The sequence below is a fragment of the Ranitomeya imitator genome, chromosome 3 (assembly GCF_032444005.1).
Source record: "Ranitomeya imitator isolate aRanImi1 chromosome 3, aRanImi1.pri, whole genome shotgun sequence".
NCBI lineage: Eukaryota > Metazoa > Chordata > Amphibia > Anura > Dendrobatidae > Ranitomeya > Ranitomeya imitator.
In genome coordinates, this window is record NC_091284.1 from 547,999,382 (window position 1) to 548,016,918 (window position 17,537).

At 45.2% G+C, this 17,537-nt stretch overlaps 1 protein-coding gene across 2 annotated transcripts in view; it reads right to left on the reverse strand.

The window, feature by feature from the left end:
• TFDP1 (transcription factor Dp-1) overlaps positions 1 to 17,537 on the reverse strand; it is a 156,380-nt gene that overhangs the window by 11,104 nt on the left and 127,739 nt on the right. For both annotated transcript variants that reach the window (XM_069757876.1, XM_069757877.1), the window contains exons 10-11: positions 12,617 to 12,783; positions 2,752 to 2,833 (exon numbers count right to left, since the gene is read on the reverse strand). In XM_069757876.1, the coding sequence (XP_069613977.1) occupies positions 2,752 to 2,833; positions 12,617 to 12,783 (249 nt within the window). The remainder of the gene's footprint in view (positions 1 to 2,751; positions 2,834 to 12,616; positions 12,784 to 17,537) is intronic.

The window sequence follows — 17,537 nt, forward strand, 5'->3', positions numbered from 1 at the left end:
CACCCCTAACCACAACCCTAACCCCAACACACCCCTAACCCTAGCCACAACCCTAATCCCAACTGTAGCCATAACCCTAATCACAACCCTAACCACAACACACCCCTAACCACAACCCTAATTCCAACCCTAACCCTAAGGTTATGTGCCCACGTTGCGGATTCGTGTGAGATTTTTCAGCATCATTTTTGAAAAATCCGCGGGTAAAAGGCACTGCGTTTTACCTGCGGATTTTCCGCGGATTTCCAGTGTTTTTTGTGCGGATTTCACCTGCGGATTCCTATTGAGGAACAGGTGTAAAACGCTGCGGAATCCGCACAAAGAATTGACATGCTGCGGAAAATACAACGCAGCGTTTCCGTGCTGTATTTTCCGCACCATGGGCACAGCGGATTTGGTTTCCATATGTTTACATGGTACTGTACACCTGATGGAACACTGCTGCGAATCCGCAGCGGCCAATCCACTGCGGATCCGCAGCCAAATCCGCACCGTGTGCACATGGCCTAATTCTAAAGGTATGTGCACACGCTGCGGAAAACGCTGCGGATCCGCAGCAGTTTCCCATGAGTTTACAGTTCAATGTAAACCTATGGGAAACAAAAATCGCTGTACACACGCTGCGGAAAAACTGCACGGAAACGCAGCGGTTTACATTCCGCAGCATGTCACTTCTTTGTGCGGATTCCGCAGCGGTTTTACAACTGCTCAAATAGAAAATCGCAGTTGTAAAATCGCAGTGAAATGCGCAGAAAAAACGCGGTAAATCCGCGATAAATCTGCAGCGGTTTAGCACTGCGGATTTATCAAATCCGCAGCGGAAAAATCCGCAGAGGACCAGAATACGTGTGCACATACCGAAACCCTAACCCCAGCCCTAAACCCTTGCCCTACCCCTAACCCTAGCCCTAACCCTACCCCTAACCCTATTCTAACATTAGTGGGAAAAAAAAAATCTTTATTTTTTTTATTGTCCCTATCTATGGGGGTGACAAAGGGGGGGGGGGGGGTCATTTATTATTTTTTTAATTTTGATCACTGAGATATAATCGGATCGGAGCATGGGGGGGGGGTGAATCGGAGCGCGGGAGGGGTGGAACGGAGCACGGGGGGGGGGGGGGGGTAGAACGGAGCACGGGGGGGTGGAACGGAGCACGGAGGGGGGTGGATCGGAGTGCAGGGGGGGTGATCGGAGCACGGGGGGGTGATTGAAGCACGGGGGGAGCGGACAAGAGCACGGGGGGGAGCGGAGCACAGGACAGAGGGGAGCCGGAGCAGTGTACCGGACAGATCGGGGGGCGATCGGTGGGGTGGGGGCACATTAGTATTTCCAGCCATGGCCGATGATATTGCAGCATCGGCCATGGCTGGATTGTAATATTTCACCCGTTATAATAGGTGAAATATTACAAATCGCTCTGATTGGCAGTTTCACTTTCAACAGCCAATCAGAGCGATCGTAGCCACGAGGGGGTGAAGCCACCCCCCCTGGGCTAAACTACCACTCCCCCTGTCCCTGCAGATCGGGTGAAATGGGAGTTAACCCTTTCACCCGGCCTGCAGGGACGCGATCTTTCCATGACGCCACATAGGCGTCATGGGTCGGATTGGCACCGACTTTCATGACGCCTACGTGGCGTCAAAGGTCGGGAAGGGGTTAAAGTAAGCGTGGTCAGAATTGTAAAAATTGGCTTGTTCATTAAGTACAAAATTGGCTCTGTCACTAAAGGTACCTTCACACTAAACGATATCGCTAGCGATATCGTTCAGTTTGACATGCAGCAGCGATCAGAATCCTGCTGTGATGTCGTTGGTCGGGGCTAAAAGGCCAGAACTTTATTTGGTCGCTGGCTCTCCCGCTGACATCGCTGAATCGGCGTGTGTGACACCGATTCAGCGATGTCTTCGCTGGTAACCAGGGTAAACATCGGGTTACTAAGTGCAGGGCCGCACTTAGTAACCTGATGTTTACCCTGGTTACCATCCTAAAAGTAAAACAAAACAAACACTTCATACTTACCTTCCGCTGTCTGTCCCTCGGCGCTGTGCTTTCCTGCACTCACTGTGAGCACAGCGGCCGGAAAGCAGAGCGGTGACGTCACCGCTCAGCTTTCCGGCCGCTGTGCTCACAGCCAGTACATAGAAGCAGAGCGCCGAGGACAGACAGCGGAAGGTAAGTATGAAGCGTTTTTTTTACTTTTAGGATGGTAACCAGGGTAAACATCGGGTTACTAAGCGCGGCCCTGCGCTTAGTAACCCAATGTTTACCCTGGTTACCGGCATAGTTGGTCGCTGGAGAGCTGTCTGTGACAGCTCTCCAGCGACCAAACAGCGACGCTGCAGCGATCCGGATCGTTGTCTGGATCGTTGCAGCGTCGTTTAGTGTGAAGGTACCTTAAGGGGTTAATTTATGGGAAAACCTCTTCAATTCCACATGACAGGGGACATTTTTGCTGTGAACTTTTGCAATATCTTTATTTAGTGCACTGTGAGATTAGATTTTCCCACAAACAGCAACACACTGAGAACACAAAATTAGCAGGATCACTAAGATATCATGAGGGAGGCGGTGCAATATCTTTACAAAGTTACCCAATTTGTAACCTAGATTATTTTTTAACACGTTGCAAGGTAGTGTTCAACGGAGGGCAAACACAAAAAAACAGTCACAACCATAATTTGTGGACATGGCTAGATCAAGAAGGATCATTGGCCATAAGGGAAGCATTTTGGTAAATGTAAGCTTTTTACCTGGCAGAAAACCTTCGACCATTCGACACTGAACCTGAAGTAGACGACACATACACACTACTGATGGATCCCTGAGCCATTTCTAAAAAGAAGAAAAAAAAATTGTGCCAATTAGATACTGCTTAATAAGTAATACAATTTTGCAATCAGTCTACTTGACCGTCTATAGTTACGCTATGGTACCTGGAAGAATGTGTTTTTTATGTAACTGCCGAATGCAGCTATTCCATTGTTGAAAGTAAAATCATGGAAGAATAACCAAATAAATATGGATTACCCAGTAATACCGCATTTGGTCTTAGCGATCTTTGAGCTTTAAAAGGAAATGCAGGTGGCCAAAAAAGTAAACTACATTTCTACAAGTGAACATTTCTTTAGTCATGAGTGATTTAGCTAAAATGGCTGCCCAATGTTGAAGCGGTCTGCTCCTTCATCACTTAAAGGGAATCTGTCACCCCATTTTTGGCCTATAAGCTAAGGCGACCGGCATCAGGGGCTTATCTACAGTATCCTGTAATGCTGTAGATAAGCCCCCGATGTATCCTGAAAGATAAGAAAACAGTGAGATAATACTCATTCAGGGGCAGTCCCGTTGCGGTCCGGTCTGATGGGTGTCACGATCCGAGCCTCCCATCTTAATACAATGACGTCTTCTTCTTTGCTGCCTGCCGTGGCTTCTGCACAGGCGCACTTTATGCGCGCTGTTCAGGGCAGAGCAAAGTACTGCAGTGCGCAGGCGCCGGGAAAGGTCAGAGAGTCCCAGCACCTGCGCACTGCAGTACTTTGCTCTGCCCCCAACAGGGCAGAAAAAGCACGTGTGCGCAGGAGTCGCGGCAGGCAGCAAAGAAGAAGATGTCACTGCATGAAGATGGTAGGCGCTGGACCCGGATCGAGACGCCCATCGGACCGGACCTGCCGCCCCATCCCCCCCTTCCCCCCCTAGGTGAGTATAATCTAACTCCTTTTTCTTGTCATGCAGGTGACATCGGGGGCTTATCTACAGCATTGCAGAATGCTGTAGATAAGCCCCCTGATGCCAATGGCGTTAGCTTATAGGCCAGTTGTGGGGTGACAGATTCCCTTTAAAGACGCAGTCCCATTAACTTTTGTATATAGTCTAGTCATTGTGTTAATATATTCACCTACCGCCAATTACTCCAGTATAGAGCTATGCTCCAGTCCTCTTCTCAGTGACGTTACCTATCACTGCGCTCTGTGTGACCCGGAAGTGGCTTTTGCAATGTAAGTCTAGAGAGCGTCATTGGCTTAGAATGATTGTAGTAATAATAATAATAATAATAATAAAAAAAAATTTCTGGCCCACACAGTGTGATCCAGAGTCTGAATTCACATCCCGTCACTCATAAGAAGAGAGGGAATAGTGCTGGATACTGGATAAGATGGCTATAGGCAAGTATATTAACACACGTACACTGCAGCAAATACACACACAGGTTTGGGGAAAAAAGGGGGGGGGGGGGCAGGTGACTGAGGGATCAATGACCGGTCAGAAGCCATGCAGAAATACCGTAATAACTAATCAGAGCATCACATGAAGATCCCCCCACAGGCCACCCCAAAGCACGAGCAGATCAGTAACTCAAAACTGAAAATAAAGATTAAACAACAACCACAAGACGGATTTCATCAACCAAGGTATCATTTTAATTACTATAACGGCAACAACCTGACACAAGTTACTGTGCACAATCCTGCCGACAGGTTTCCTTTAACGGGAGTGCACTTTCCAGTGGTCAAACTACAAGGTGCTGCCGTTTTACGTCACAGCGAATAACGATTACTCAGATTTCGGAAAAGTTCACACTAGGAGCTTGTGCAGTTTTTCGTTACGCTTTCTTATGCAAATTTTCAGCTGCATTACTGATCTCCTTACATCCAGGGTATGATAAAGTCTCTCTATCAATGTTAGGATGTTGACAGAATGATGTGAGGACGACTTCTTGGTTTAAGTTTGCCCTTGATCCTACTTTTGGCCTGAAAGAAGGGTCATTAGTATTAGACGGTCCTCCAAGATCAGCAGATAAGGAACTTTTAATGACAGTGCTTGGATCTCCTCTAATCGCTTTGCAGACATGACTGCCACCAAGAACAGTTTTCAAGGACAGCAACCTAGTGCTAGCCTCTTCCTGTGATTCAAATGGTGATTTACATAAGGCACCTAGCACTAGATTCAGGTCCCTTGGTGGAACAATTTTCTTGATCGTGGGTCTCAACCTGGTAACGGCTCCAATAAATCTTGTAACCCATGGGTGATCCACTAGAATAGTGTTCCCCAACTCCAGTCCTCAAGAGCCACCAACAGGTCATGTTTTCAGGATTTCCTTAGTATTGCGCAGGTGATGGACTTGTTGCCTGTGCAGATTCTGCAATTATCACCTGAGCAATATTAAGGAAATCCTGAAAACCTGACCTGGTGGTGGCTCTTGAGGACTAGAGTTGGGGAAAACTGCACTAGAGGGTAGTCAAAGGGCCAAGATCTGAACCCTTAACGTGCTGGGTTTCAAACCCATATTGAATCCTATCTGGAGGAACTCTAGGATGATTCTGCGATGTATTCTCACATATGAGCAGAACCTCTTCCATATTTTGGAATAAATGGCTGATGTTACAGGTTTCCTGTTTGCTTGGATAGTTATTACCCTATGTGATAGCTTCTTGGAGCTTAAGATCTGCCTATTCAGGATCCACGCTGCTAGGTGTAGAAAGCGTGCATCTTGATGAAGGGGACCATGAGACAGCAGGTCGTATCTGTCCTATAGAAGAACTGCATCTTCCAGGGCCATGTGGCTTAACATCAGGAACCAACTTCTCTTGGATCAAAGGGGGCCACCAATATCAATGTGGCTCAGTCTTCTTGAATCTTTCTTCAAACTCTTGGTATAAGAGGGAATGGGGGGAATGCATAGAGAAGATCTGCTTCTCAACTTTGAGAAAAGGCACATACCCCTTCTGTGTTGTGCCCTTGGTTTAAGGAAAAAAATCTGGCTACTTTCACATTCTTCCGTGTTGCGAACAGGTCTGTGCGTGGAACTCCTCATCTCTGGGTTAGCTGGAGAAATACTTCTTGATTGGGCCTCCAAATAGAAGCTTAGAGTCTTTCCCTGCTCAGAAAGTCTGCCACTTTGTTCTCTGAGCCCTTGAGATGAACTGCGGAGATGGAAAGAACACCTCTCTGCCCATCGAAATATTTGCCCTGCCGTGGCCTGTAGGTGACGCAGGTCGTGACAATGTTTGAAAAGAACGATATGACGATTTCTTATCGTGTCATGACATTGTTGCAGAGCTTCCCAAACTGCCTTCAACTCCCTGTCGTTGGATGATTTTTCTCTATCTTCCGGGACCCATGTACTCTGAAGGTACCGACCTTCCACTTCCGATCCCGAGCCTATCTGGCCGGCGTCAGTGGTAACGATGACAAAGGGGACCAGAACAAATGGCACTCCTTCTTGAAGTCTTCTCGTGATGTCTACCACGACAGGGAATCTCTCAGGCTTGAAGAGATCTTTAGCTTTCTGTCTAGCCTTGACAGATGTTTGTTCCAAGCTGACAGGATCGTTTCTTGTAGATGCCTTGACTCCAGCGTACGCTCAGAATACAGGATGTCATTAGGCCCAAAATACTGTCCAATCATCCACCAGCGATGTAGCAACCAGGCAGGCTTCACAGGCAGCTGATCCATCAGGTTTTCCCCTCTCCCACTGCTTTTGTTGGGACTTCTCGTCAGTGGCAGAGGGCCTGGGGAGGTCAGTCATGCCAGAATTTATTCAGTTAAGCTTGGTCTTCCAGGATGGGATGAAGGTGATTGGAGACAGACTGGACAGTGAGTTTACTCAGGTGAACAGACACCTTGACCGCCTGGAAGCCGACCTTCAGAGACCAGCAAGACTTTTTTTTTCAGCAATAGAGCGAGGCGCGTCTGAAAACATTACCCCTGAACTCCAGCTGAACATCATGCAAGCCTGCCAGACTGCTTACAGCCAGGCATTATAGCAACAGCAGTTCCAAAGCTATCAGCCGCAGGCCGGATTTTACCAGCATCAAAACAAGCACAGCATCACTGGCCTGTTACCCGGTTCACAGATACACCAAACTACAGAGTGCAGCAGCCCTGCAGCAAGCAGCATCCACCACGCTCCAGAGTGCAGCACCCCTGCAGCAAGCAGCATCCACCATGCTGCACAGTCCAGCACCACGCCAGCACACTACTACAGAGGCCAAAACTCCCACTCATCCAACAAAGAAATGCAGAAAGAATCCCACTAGTGACTCGGCATCGCACCGTAAAATAAGGACCCGGAACAAGAAACGTCGGCCAAAAATGGTCCTACCACCTCCACACTCACCTCCCAATGTGTCTCTGTTGTCTAATATGTCACTACCTTCCCTTCGTTCTCTCACTTCCAATTTGTCTATCTCTTCCCACAGTTCAACTCCTAATGTGTCGTATACTCCCAATGTGTCCAGTCCCATCCAGGAGCCAATCCTTCAATTTATTGCCCCTTACCCTGTAACCCCATCATCATCGAATGTTACCCAATCATCACAGCTCAACACCCCCAAGGTCCACAACATCTCAACCATTATACAGACCCCGAACATAAACCCAATTGTTGTTTAATGCAAAATAAACAGATGGTTATGATTGTTAAATAAAATTTTTCTTTTGTTTGCACAATCCCTGTGTTTTCTTTGTCTCTTTATGTGAAAACACACGTGTGTACTGTATTGTTAAGTCAAGTTGTAACGGGTGTTTAACTGGAGGGGTTTTATTAGTAGTAAAGTCAGGAAGATATAACATTTACACAGATTGTATTAAACCATATCGTCTTGCCATGCAAGACGTCCAATATCCAAAACAAAGCAAGCAGCAAACTTTTCCCTCATCTGGGCAACTTCCACTGTCGTCCTCAGAGGGTGATCACGGTAATCCTGCTAAGTGCTAGCAACAGGTTTGTCAAGTTCTAATTGTTGTCACTCTTTTGCCAGGATGTAATTGTGCATAACACAAGCTTTGACCACATCATCAATTGTCTCAGTTTTTAGATTGATTGGTGTTCCTAAAATGTGCCATTTAGATGCCAGCAAACCAAAGGCACACTCCACAGTTCTTCGTGTCCTTGTCAGTCGGCAGTTGAAAATCTTTTTGGTGTGATTCAAGTCCCAACTCTGGTACGGTTTTATGAGGTTGGCACACATTTGAAACGCCTCATCCCCAACCACAACAAACGGCATTGGCGGTCCTTCAGTGTTCGGAAGAGGTTGTGGCGGTTAAAAATTTTTTAAATTACCATACAAACATTGGCCCATGTCACAGTTTTTGAAAGCCTGTGAGTCACTTCCTCGCCCAAATGAGCCACCGTCAACAAATTGACGCTCAGCATCTGCAATCGTCATGAGAACAACCAGAAAGTATTTTTTTTGTAATTGAAATACTCGGATCCACTTCCAGCAGGTTTCAGAATCCGAATGCGTTTGCCGTCCACAGCCCCCACAGTGTTTGGAAAATTACAAATTTCATTGAATTTTGCTGCATTTTTTCAGCAGGAGTTCAGTTGTTGGTTGGGGGAGGAATTCTGCACGCAGAACGTCACATAAAACACGGCAGGTGTCTCCAACAATTCAAGAAAGGGTGGACACTCCAATCCGGAATTGAAAATGTAGAGATCTTAACATCTCTCTGGTAGCCAAGAATCTGCCGAACAGAAAATGGAGAAAAAAAAAAAATCAGTACATGGCTGTTCTAACAATAATACAAACGACGTGTTTATTTTTCAAAATTACGTGCCTCAGGGTCACCAACAGACGTTCCTCAGCAGAAATTGCTCAACGTAGTTGTGTGTCCTGCCTGGTGATGGATCCTCGGACACGTTGCAGCAATTCATCGAAGCTCTGTTCCGACATCCTCATGTATTCGAAAAACTTCTCCCTGGGTTTTCACACAGCTCAATGTACAACGAGTGGTAGGCTCCATGGCTCTCTCGGACTTAAAAGATGGGGTGTTGCCAGTAGCGACGATGACGTCTTCTCAGTCTTGCTTTCCTTCACAAGCCACAGCAAAAGCAAAATCCAATTTCAATTCCAAATCCAGATTACGATAGAAGCTCTCCATGCCAAGATCCATCTTGCAGCTGGATAAAGCAGCAAAATAGAGGATTTTATCTGTGCAGGGTCTATATATACAGAATCCCCATGAGACATGCCCATTGGGTGTGGCTTTTGTCAAAGAAATTCTCCTGGAATAGCATTTGCCGCATAAAATTCATTGAAAATTCGAACGCATGCACAGAAAAAAACGTAAACGCATGCAAAAAAGCATGCAGGTCAGATGGGCGTCTCTGGTCCGCTGCGGCGCCTTTTATCTTCATTACAAGACGTCCTCTTCTGATCTTCAGCCACGGCTCCGGCGCAGGCGTACTTTGCTCTGCCCTCTTGAGGGCAGAGGATAGTACTGTAGTGTGCAGGCGCCGGAAAGGTCAGAGGCTCGGCGCCTGCGCACTGAAGTACTTTGTCTGCCCTCAACAGGGCAGAGCAAAGAACGCCTGCGCCGGAGCCGTGGCTGAAGATCAGAAGAGGACGTCTTGTAATGAAGATAGGAGGCGCCGCAGCGGACCGGAGACACCCATCCGACCTGACCAGCAGCGGGACCGCCTCTGGGTGAGTATAATATAACGTCTTTTTCTCCTCTTTCAGGTAACATCGGGGGCTTATCTACAGCATTACAGCATTAGCGGATCTGGCTAATTGGATCCTAAATAAATCGGAGCATGCTCAGTTATAAAAAAAAAAAAAAAAACGGAATCTGTCACCGGATTCCATCATTTGACGGGTCCGACGCCCACAGGCTCAGTCCCATTCGAGCAAACGACTGATGGCGACGTATCAGTCGCTGTCCGATTTTTTGGGCGTACACAAAAAGACATTACTTGGTCCGTTGTCTCCAGTCGACAGATCCAGCTAACAACAAATGAAACGCGAGGCCATCCATCGCTAAAACAAGTCTAAGAGAAAAAAAACGGATCAGGCAGCATCAGTCGCCACATTCGTTTTTTTTTTTTCAAAATTGCAACTGATCACAAAAAAATGATGTGTGAAAAGGGCATTAACCACTCACATTTAACCCCTTCACGACCTTGCCCTTTTCCGTTTTTGCGGTCTAGTTTTTCGCTCACCTCCTTCCTTCCTAGAGCCATAACTTTTTAAATTTTCCGTCAATATGGCCATGTGAGGGCTTGTTTTTTGCAGGACAAGTTGCACTTTTCAATGACATCATTGGTTTTAGCATGTCGTGTACTAGAAAACGGGAAAAAAATTCCAGGTGCGGTGAAATTGCAAAAAAAGTGCAATCCCACACTTGGTTTTTGTTTGGCTTTTTTGCTAGGTTCACTAAATGCTAAAACTGACCTGCAATTATGATTCTCCTGGTCATTACAAGTTCACAGACACCAAACATGTCTAGGTTACGTTTTATCTAAGTGGTAAAAAAAAATTCCAAACATTGCTTTAAAAAAAAAAAAAAAAAAAAAATAATCGCGCAATTTTCCAATACCTGTTGCGTCCCCATTTTTCATGATCTGGGGTCAGGTGAGGGTTTATTTTTTGCGTGCCGAGCTGGCGTTTTTAATGATACCATTTTGGTACATATATGTTCTTTTGATCGCCCGTTATTACATTTTCATGCAATGTCACGGCGACCAAAAAAAGGTAATTCTGGCTTTTTGAATTTTTTTCTCACTAGGCTGTTTAGCGATCAGGTTAATCCTTTTTTTTATTGATAGGGCGATTCTGAACGCGGCAATACCAAATATGTGTAGGTTTTTTTTTTAATTGTTTTATTTTGAATAGGGGAAAGGGAGGTGATTTAAACTTTTATATATTTTTTTTTTACTTTTGCCATGCTTCAATAGGCTCCATGGGAGGCTAGAAGCTGGCACCACTCGATCGGCTCTGCTACATAGCAGCGATCATCAGATCGCTCCTTATGTAGCTGAATTGCAGGCTTGCTATGAGTGCCGACCACAGGGTAGCGCTCAGAGCAATCATTAACGCTAACTATCACAACGCATCGCTGACCTCCAATCATGTGACGGGGGTCGGCGATGCGCTCATTTCCGGCCGCATGGCAGGAAGCGCCGGTTAAATGCTGCTGTCAGCATTTGACAGCGGCATTTAACTAGTTAATAGCGGCGGGTGAATCGCGATTTCACCCGTCACTATTGCAGGCACATGTCAGCTGTTCAAAACAGCTGACATGTCCCGGCTTTGAAGTTGGCTCAGCGCCGGAGCCAACATCAAAGCAGAGGATCCGACCTCCGCAGTAATAGTACGGCGAAGGTTGTGAAGGGGTTAAACTCATGCTAAATAGTCAGTTCACAGTTGTCGTCATTTACAGTGATTCTGAAAGTTGAGAAAAAAAAAAAAAACACCTTGAAATTTGATCTAAAGTTTTGTCTTACTACAGAAAAATCTAAGCTTTTCTTAATATTTAAATGAGCTGTTCAGGACTATGGGCTGAAAAAGGACCTGAATACGAATCTGCCTCCAGAGCATTTTTTTTTAAACAAAAGAGGAAGGAAGTTTCCTATGTGAGACATAACTGACACTCAGCTTTCCTGATCTAACTGCAGAGCTGTGTGTGATTACTACTAACACTAGTTCAGTTTCCATCTCACAAGCAGCCATTGTGATGGAAGGGACAGTACAGCAGAGCTTTGACTCATTACAAACATCTGCATGTTTAGCTCTTCTCTCATAGTATGGTCAACTCAATAGTACTTTCCCTACCAACACATTGGCTGCCAAAAGAAAGATTAAATGTTATACTCAACGTGAGAATGTGGATTTCGGTCAGTATTTGACAACAGTATTTGTAAGGCCTCTTTTAAACTTCCGTCGGTACGGGGCCGTCGCAAACCGTCGGCCCGACGTACGTTGTGCAAATAGTGCACAACGTGGGCAGCAGATCCAGTTTTCAGATGCATCCGCTGCCCATTATGAGTTCCGGGGAGGAGGGGGCGGAGTTCCGGTCGCGCATGCGCGGTCGGAAATGGCGGTTTAGACGGGAAAAAAAACGTTACATTGAATGTTTTTTCGTCATGACGGGCCGCAAAATCACGACGCATCCGTTGCACGACGGATGCGACGTGTGCCCATTCGTCACAATATTCGTCAAAAGTGAATGGCAAAAAAACGCATTTTTGGGGGCACATTTGCAGGATCCGGTTTTTTTGCCAAAACGACGGATTGCGATGTATGGCTAAAAACGGAAGTGTGAAAAAGGCCCAAGTCAAAACTCTGAGTAGATGAAAAAAGCATAAGTGGTGACGTGCTTCTATCATACTTTTCCTTTGATTGTTCCACTGCTGATTTTGGCTTACAAGTACTAATGCAAAATACTGAACATGCGAATGTGGCCTTCGTTGTAATCAGGCAAATCTCTGCAGCAGACCTGACAGAGCTCTGATAGGTGGGTTACAGCTGTAGATGTGTTTGTAATGTCACATAGCTCCGCTCTGCTGTACGGTTGAGCCACAAAATGTTGACCAATCAATCACACTTGCAGATTCAGACTGTCTCCTTCAAAACCATATCAGCATATGAAACGTTCAAAACCTTCACAGAATAGGTCTCTGACAAAAATGGATTCTGGTATCCACCACTGAATTTAGCGATACGCTGAACCAGGAGCATGCTCATCATGGCTGGAAGCGGAATCATGGTGACTAGCAGGGTGTTAGCCAGAGTTAGAAGAGGAATGGCAAAGGGAATTAATGCTAGGTATGCTTGCATATGCCACTTGTAAGGGAAAATACCTTTAATATCGGAAACAGTAATAGTAGGTTCTTACCTGTAACATATGGTTCTAGAGCCTTTGGTACTAAACTCCTTGCAGTCTTTAGATCCTCTGCTGAACAGCTACCAGACTCCAACCCACATGCCATTCCCATTCTCTTTAGTACTTCTATATCATCATGTATTTCAAACGTGTTGTCAAAATTAAAAAGATATTCAAATCTGAAATGTAAAAGCAATATAATCTGTGTGAAACTAGATGGGTTCCTTTAAGTATAAAAAAAAAAAAATATATATATTAACGCGTCTTGATTTGTTTGGATTTTGAGCTATAAAGCGGAGTTCACACACTGCACTACTGTATGAAGGCAACAAATAAGTGCACAAATTTGCAGGTGTCCTCAATGTTATCACACAGGATTACAAATCTATGCTGAACGAAAAGGGATGAGAACAAGCACAATGCCAGTGTGTGTGCGCTCATCTCTCTTTCCAGTGTATAATGACCACATGCTGCTTTATAATCCTGTGTGCAGTTAGCGGCTGATACACATGAGAGGAGGATGAAAACTGGGCCCATGCACACACAGACAATGTGCATGCAGGCGCTCGGCCACTCCAGGGTCAGTATGCCCAAGGCTGGGTACTTAAGATCAGGATGTGCTCAAAAGTAAGAGTGCTGCCAAGCACCATGAGGGAAGGGGCGGAAAATTGTAATTGAGGGGAGTTAAGGTGCAACAAGCCCTTGGCCACACCAAGGGTACACTGAGGCCACCTCGTTTCATATGGAAAAAAATGTTTTTTCTTTAAAAACACATTTACTAAAATCTACTATACCAGTATGATTTTCAGAGCAGTTAAGTCTGCTATATAAAGGTCCAATTTCAGGTTTTGGGGCGGACAGACTCCCTTTAAAAGGGTTTATACGAGGCCAATTCTACGGATTCTACATCTGGATTTTTTTAGCTTTTAGATAAAAATTGTGAATTACATACTACTTATTCATCTGATACAGGAAAGATATAGATATATATCTTGGTACCGTGTTAGCCAGGAGATAGAAAAATATTTTGAATTTAGAGTCCCCAGTGGTTGATACCTTTTAATGGCTAACTGAAAAGATGGTAACAAATTGCAAGCTTTCGAGACTACTGCGGTCTCTTCATCAGGCAAAGACTAAAAAAAATCTGAAGAATCACATATTCATGCACAACATAGCACAGAAACAAAAAACCATGGATAAGACAGGTGACATGAAGCAGAATTACCATGAGTGATAAACAGTTATGTCCATAAATATTGGACCAGTTCTTAGAATGTTTTATTGTCCTCTGATTGGGGTCTGGTTCTGTTGTGATGATCCCTAATAGTCTGAGGGGCAAGTTCCTTAGTTGATGTAAAAAGACCTAAATCCATGCGACACATTCATTCCTCCACCAAGACTGTCAAAGGTCGTCATCAGTTTATATTCCCAGACTCTTCTGTCTCTCTGAGATTTGAAGCTACCTTTTAACACAAGTAATTTCATGTCCATAATGTTATGATTTGGAAGACAAAAATGTATTGCCACAGGTAGATCCATTCTTTTTTCTCTTATTGTGTGGCAGTGAGAATTCATTCTTGTTCTAAGCTTTTGCCCTGTCTCCCCCACATACAGACCCCCAGTTGGACATTTAGTACAAATAATTAGGTACACCACATTAGAAGTGACGCAGCTGAAAGTACCTGGTATCTTGTAGTCCTGATGTGAATTGGGGATCTTTATCTTGTCCGTGGTCATCATAAATGGACAGGTTTTACGTTTTTTCTGATTGCAAGGAAAGGTACCTGCAGCTGTTGGAGAGGACAGGGAGGTCTTTACAATGATGCTTCTTAGATTTGGGGGCTGCCTAAAACACAGTAGTGGGAGGTCTGGAAAAATGGATTTTAAGCGGGCATCTTTTTGTAGTAAAGGTTGTAATTTCCGTGCAGCTCCCCTTAGCACCTCCAGATGTGGATTGTAGGTAACCACTAGAGGTACCCGGTTGTTTTCTTCTTTAGCTTTGTAATGTAGCAGGTGATTCCTTGATATTCTGGTGGCTCTTGTAATCTGGTTTTCAATTATTTTTGGATGGTAGCCATGATTCAAAAAGGTCTTTCTGAGGCGACCAAGATGTTCATCCCTATCCATTGGGTTGGAACATATACGATTGTATCTGATGGATTGGCTGTAGACAATGGAGTTTTTTTATGTGTTTTGTATGGAAACTGTCCCATTTAAGGTATATTGGACGGTCAATTGTCTTCTGATACAGTGATGTCTCTATTTTATTGTTCTGCAGCTTAATGATGGTGTCCAAAAAGTTAATTTCAGTACAGGAGTAGTTGAGTGTCAAGTTGATGGTACGTCTTTAGCTGTGGCTCAGACTCAGTCCAGATGATTAAAATATCAATGTAGCAGTAGTGCGCCAGAGGCCTGATGGGACATGAGGACAAAAAGTCGCTTTCAAGCTTGGCCATGAAAAGATTTGCATACTGTGGGGCCATTTTACTTCCCATTGCTGTGCCAGTCTCCTGCAGATAGATCTTCTTATCAAATTCAAAGTAATTGTGGGTGAGGATGAATTTTGTAAGTTTCACCACAGAATTTGCATCAGTCCCTGTGTTTTCCAGGAAGAATTTGCAGGCATTTAATCCATCCTGGTGTGGGATATTGGAGTACAAAGATTCCACATCCATGGTGACCAGGATGGTTCCGTCTGGTAGAAGACCTATTGCTGATAGTTTATTCAATAGGTCAGTTGTGTCCTGAATGAAGCTGGGTGTATCCTTTACCAGGGGTTTAAGAATACCCTCTACCCAACCAAATATCTGCTCAGTAAGGGTGCCCACACATGAGATAATTGGTCTTCCTGGATTTCCAGATTTGTGGATTTTGGGAAGCATTTAGAATGTCCCTGTTCTTGGACTTTCTGGTATCAGGTCATTGGCTCTTATGGATTAGTCGGGCAGACAAGATACCAATTTGTTTAGTTTCTTGTAATAGTCCTGTGTAGGATCTGACTCCAATTTTTTGTAGTAGTGTGTGTCCATAAGTTGTCTGTTTGCTTCCCTCATATAGTCTGATGTGTTCATCATGACTATTGCACCTCCCTTGTCAGCAGGTTTAAAGGGAACTTGTCACCCCGTTTTTCCAGTATGAGATAAAAAATACCGTTAAATAGGGCCTGAGCTGTGCGTTACAATAGTGTATTTTGTGTACCCCGATTCCCCACCTATGCTGTAGAAATACCTTTGTAAAGTCGCCGTTTTGGGCTGTCACTCACGCTGGTCTGGTCTTATGGGCGTGGTGACATCGCTGTTTCTCCCCCAGATCTTGCTCATCTTTCCGTTGGTGGCGTAGTGGTTTGCGCATGCCCAACAGCCGAATCCACTGCGCAGCTGAAGAAAAAGAGCGCGATCTGCGCTATACAACGGATTATCGCTGGCGGCGGCCATCTTCCGGAGGCCGCGCGTGCGCAGATGGTAGTGCTCAGTCTCCCGGGGCATCAGGAAAATGGCCGTGGGATGCCGCGCGTGCGCAGATGGAGATCGCGGCGGCCATTTTCCTGAAGCCAAGTTCGCATCTCGGCTTCAGGAAAATGGCCGCCGCGATCTCCATCTGTGCACGCGCGGCAGATCGCGCTCTTTCTTCAGCTGCGCAGTGGATTCGGCTGTTGGGCATGTTAATAAACAGCACCAGTACTAGTACAAAAAGGTATGGTGTACGCCCATATATAACTGGCTTTAATTAACATATAGGTGCATGTTTCCCTCTGAGAAAGCTACGCGAAATGCGCGTCAGGGGGTTTAACCAGGGTTCCAGGCAGCTGGTTACTTGCACCATGGGTAAGGTACTTTGTCAAACATGCACCTTGTATGCACTTTAACTGTTTCAGTTCCGTTCCTGTGTGGGTGACACTTGTTTTGTATGGAAACTGTTGCTATCTATGGCGGTTCATACTATATGTTAATTAAAGCCAGTTATATATGGGCGTACACCATACCTTTTTGTACTAGTACTGGTGTTGTTTATTAACACCATGGTGACATTATGATTATACATTCCCGTGCCTGGAATTAGGGTGTTGTTTACTAGGGTCTCCTTCCTTATTAACACATTTGTATTAATTGTAAATTATTTTGTGTAATAAAATATATTGTCATAATATTTTGTATGGAACTCCAATTTTTCGTTGATGTCTAAATTATTGGGAGTATACTTTACTGTCCTAATACCTACATGGGTAAAATTAGATATTCATTTGAATTTAATATTTTTCATGTGGGACTCATGTTATCTCTGTGAGTTTTCTTGTATTACTTGTTCCCAAGATATTAGTAGTACTGGTTAATACATGCCTTTTCCCCCCCCCCACTGTAAGTGTAAAGACACACACAGCGATCACACGGTGGTCGAGCTATGTGTCTACCACAGGGGTAGGCAATTAATTTTCCCGAGGGGACGCATGAGAGACCGTGACCATTGTGGAGGGCCGAACCAATAGGCTGAAATTAATTCTACTCAATATTAATATCGATATATTATAAATTATTAATTGTATAACTTAATATTGAGCAGAATTAAGTATGCTGACATCCATCTATACACTGCATGTCGGCCCCATAGCCTCCCCAAGTGAAGCATGTCGGCCCCATAGCCTCCCCAAGTGAAGCATGTCGGCCCCATAGCCTCCCCAAGTGAAGCATGTCGGCCCCATAGCCTCCCCAAGTGAAGCATGTCGCCCCCATAGCCAGCACCATGTGCCGCATGTCACCCCCATACACTGCATGAGCCCCACACAGCCGCGCCATGTCGCCCCATGTGTGCAGCGCCATGTCGCCCCATGTGTGCAGCGCCATGTCGCCCCATGTGTGCAGCGCCATGTCGCCCCATGTGTGCAGCTCCATGTCACAACCCCATAGCCTACCCATGCCCCCTCAAACAGCCCATACAC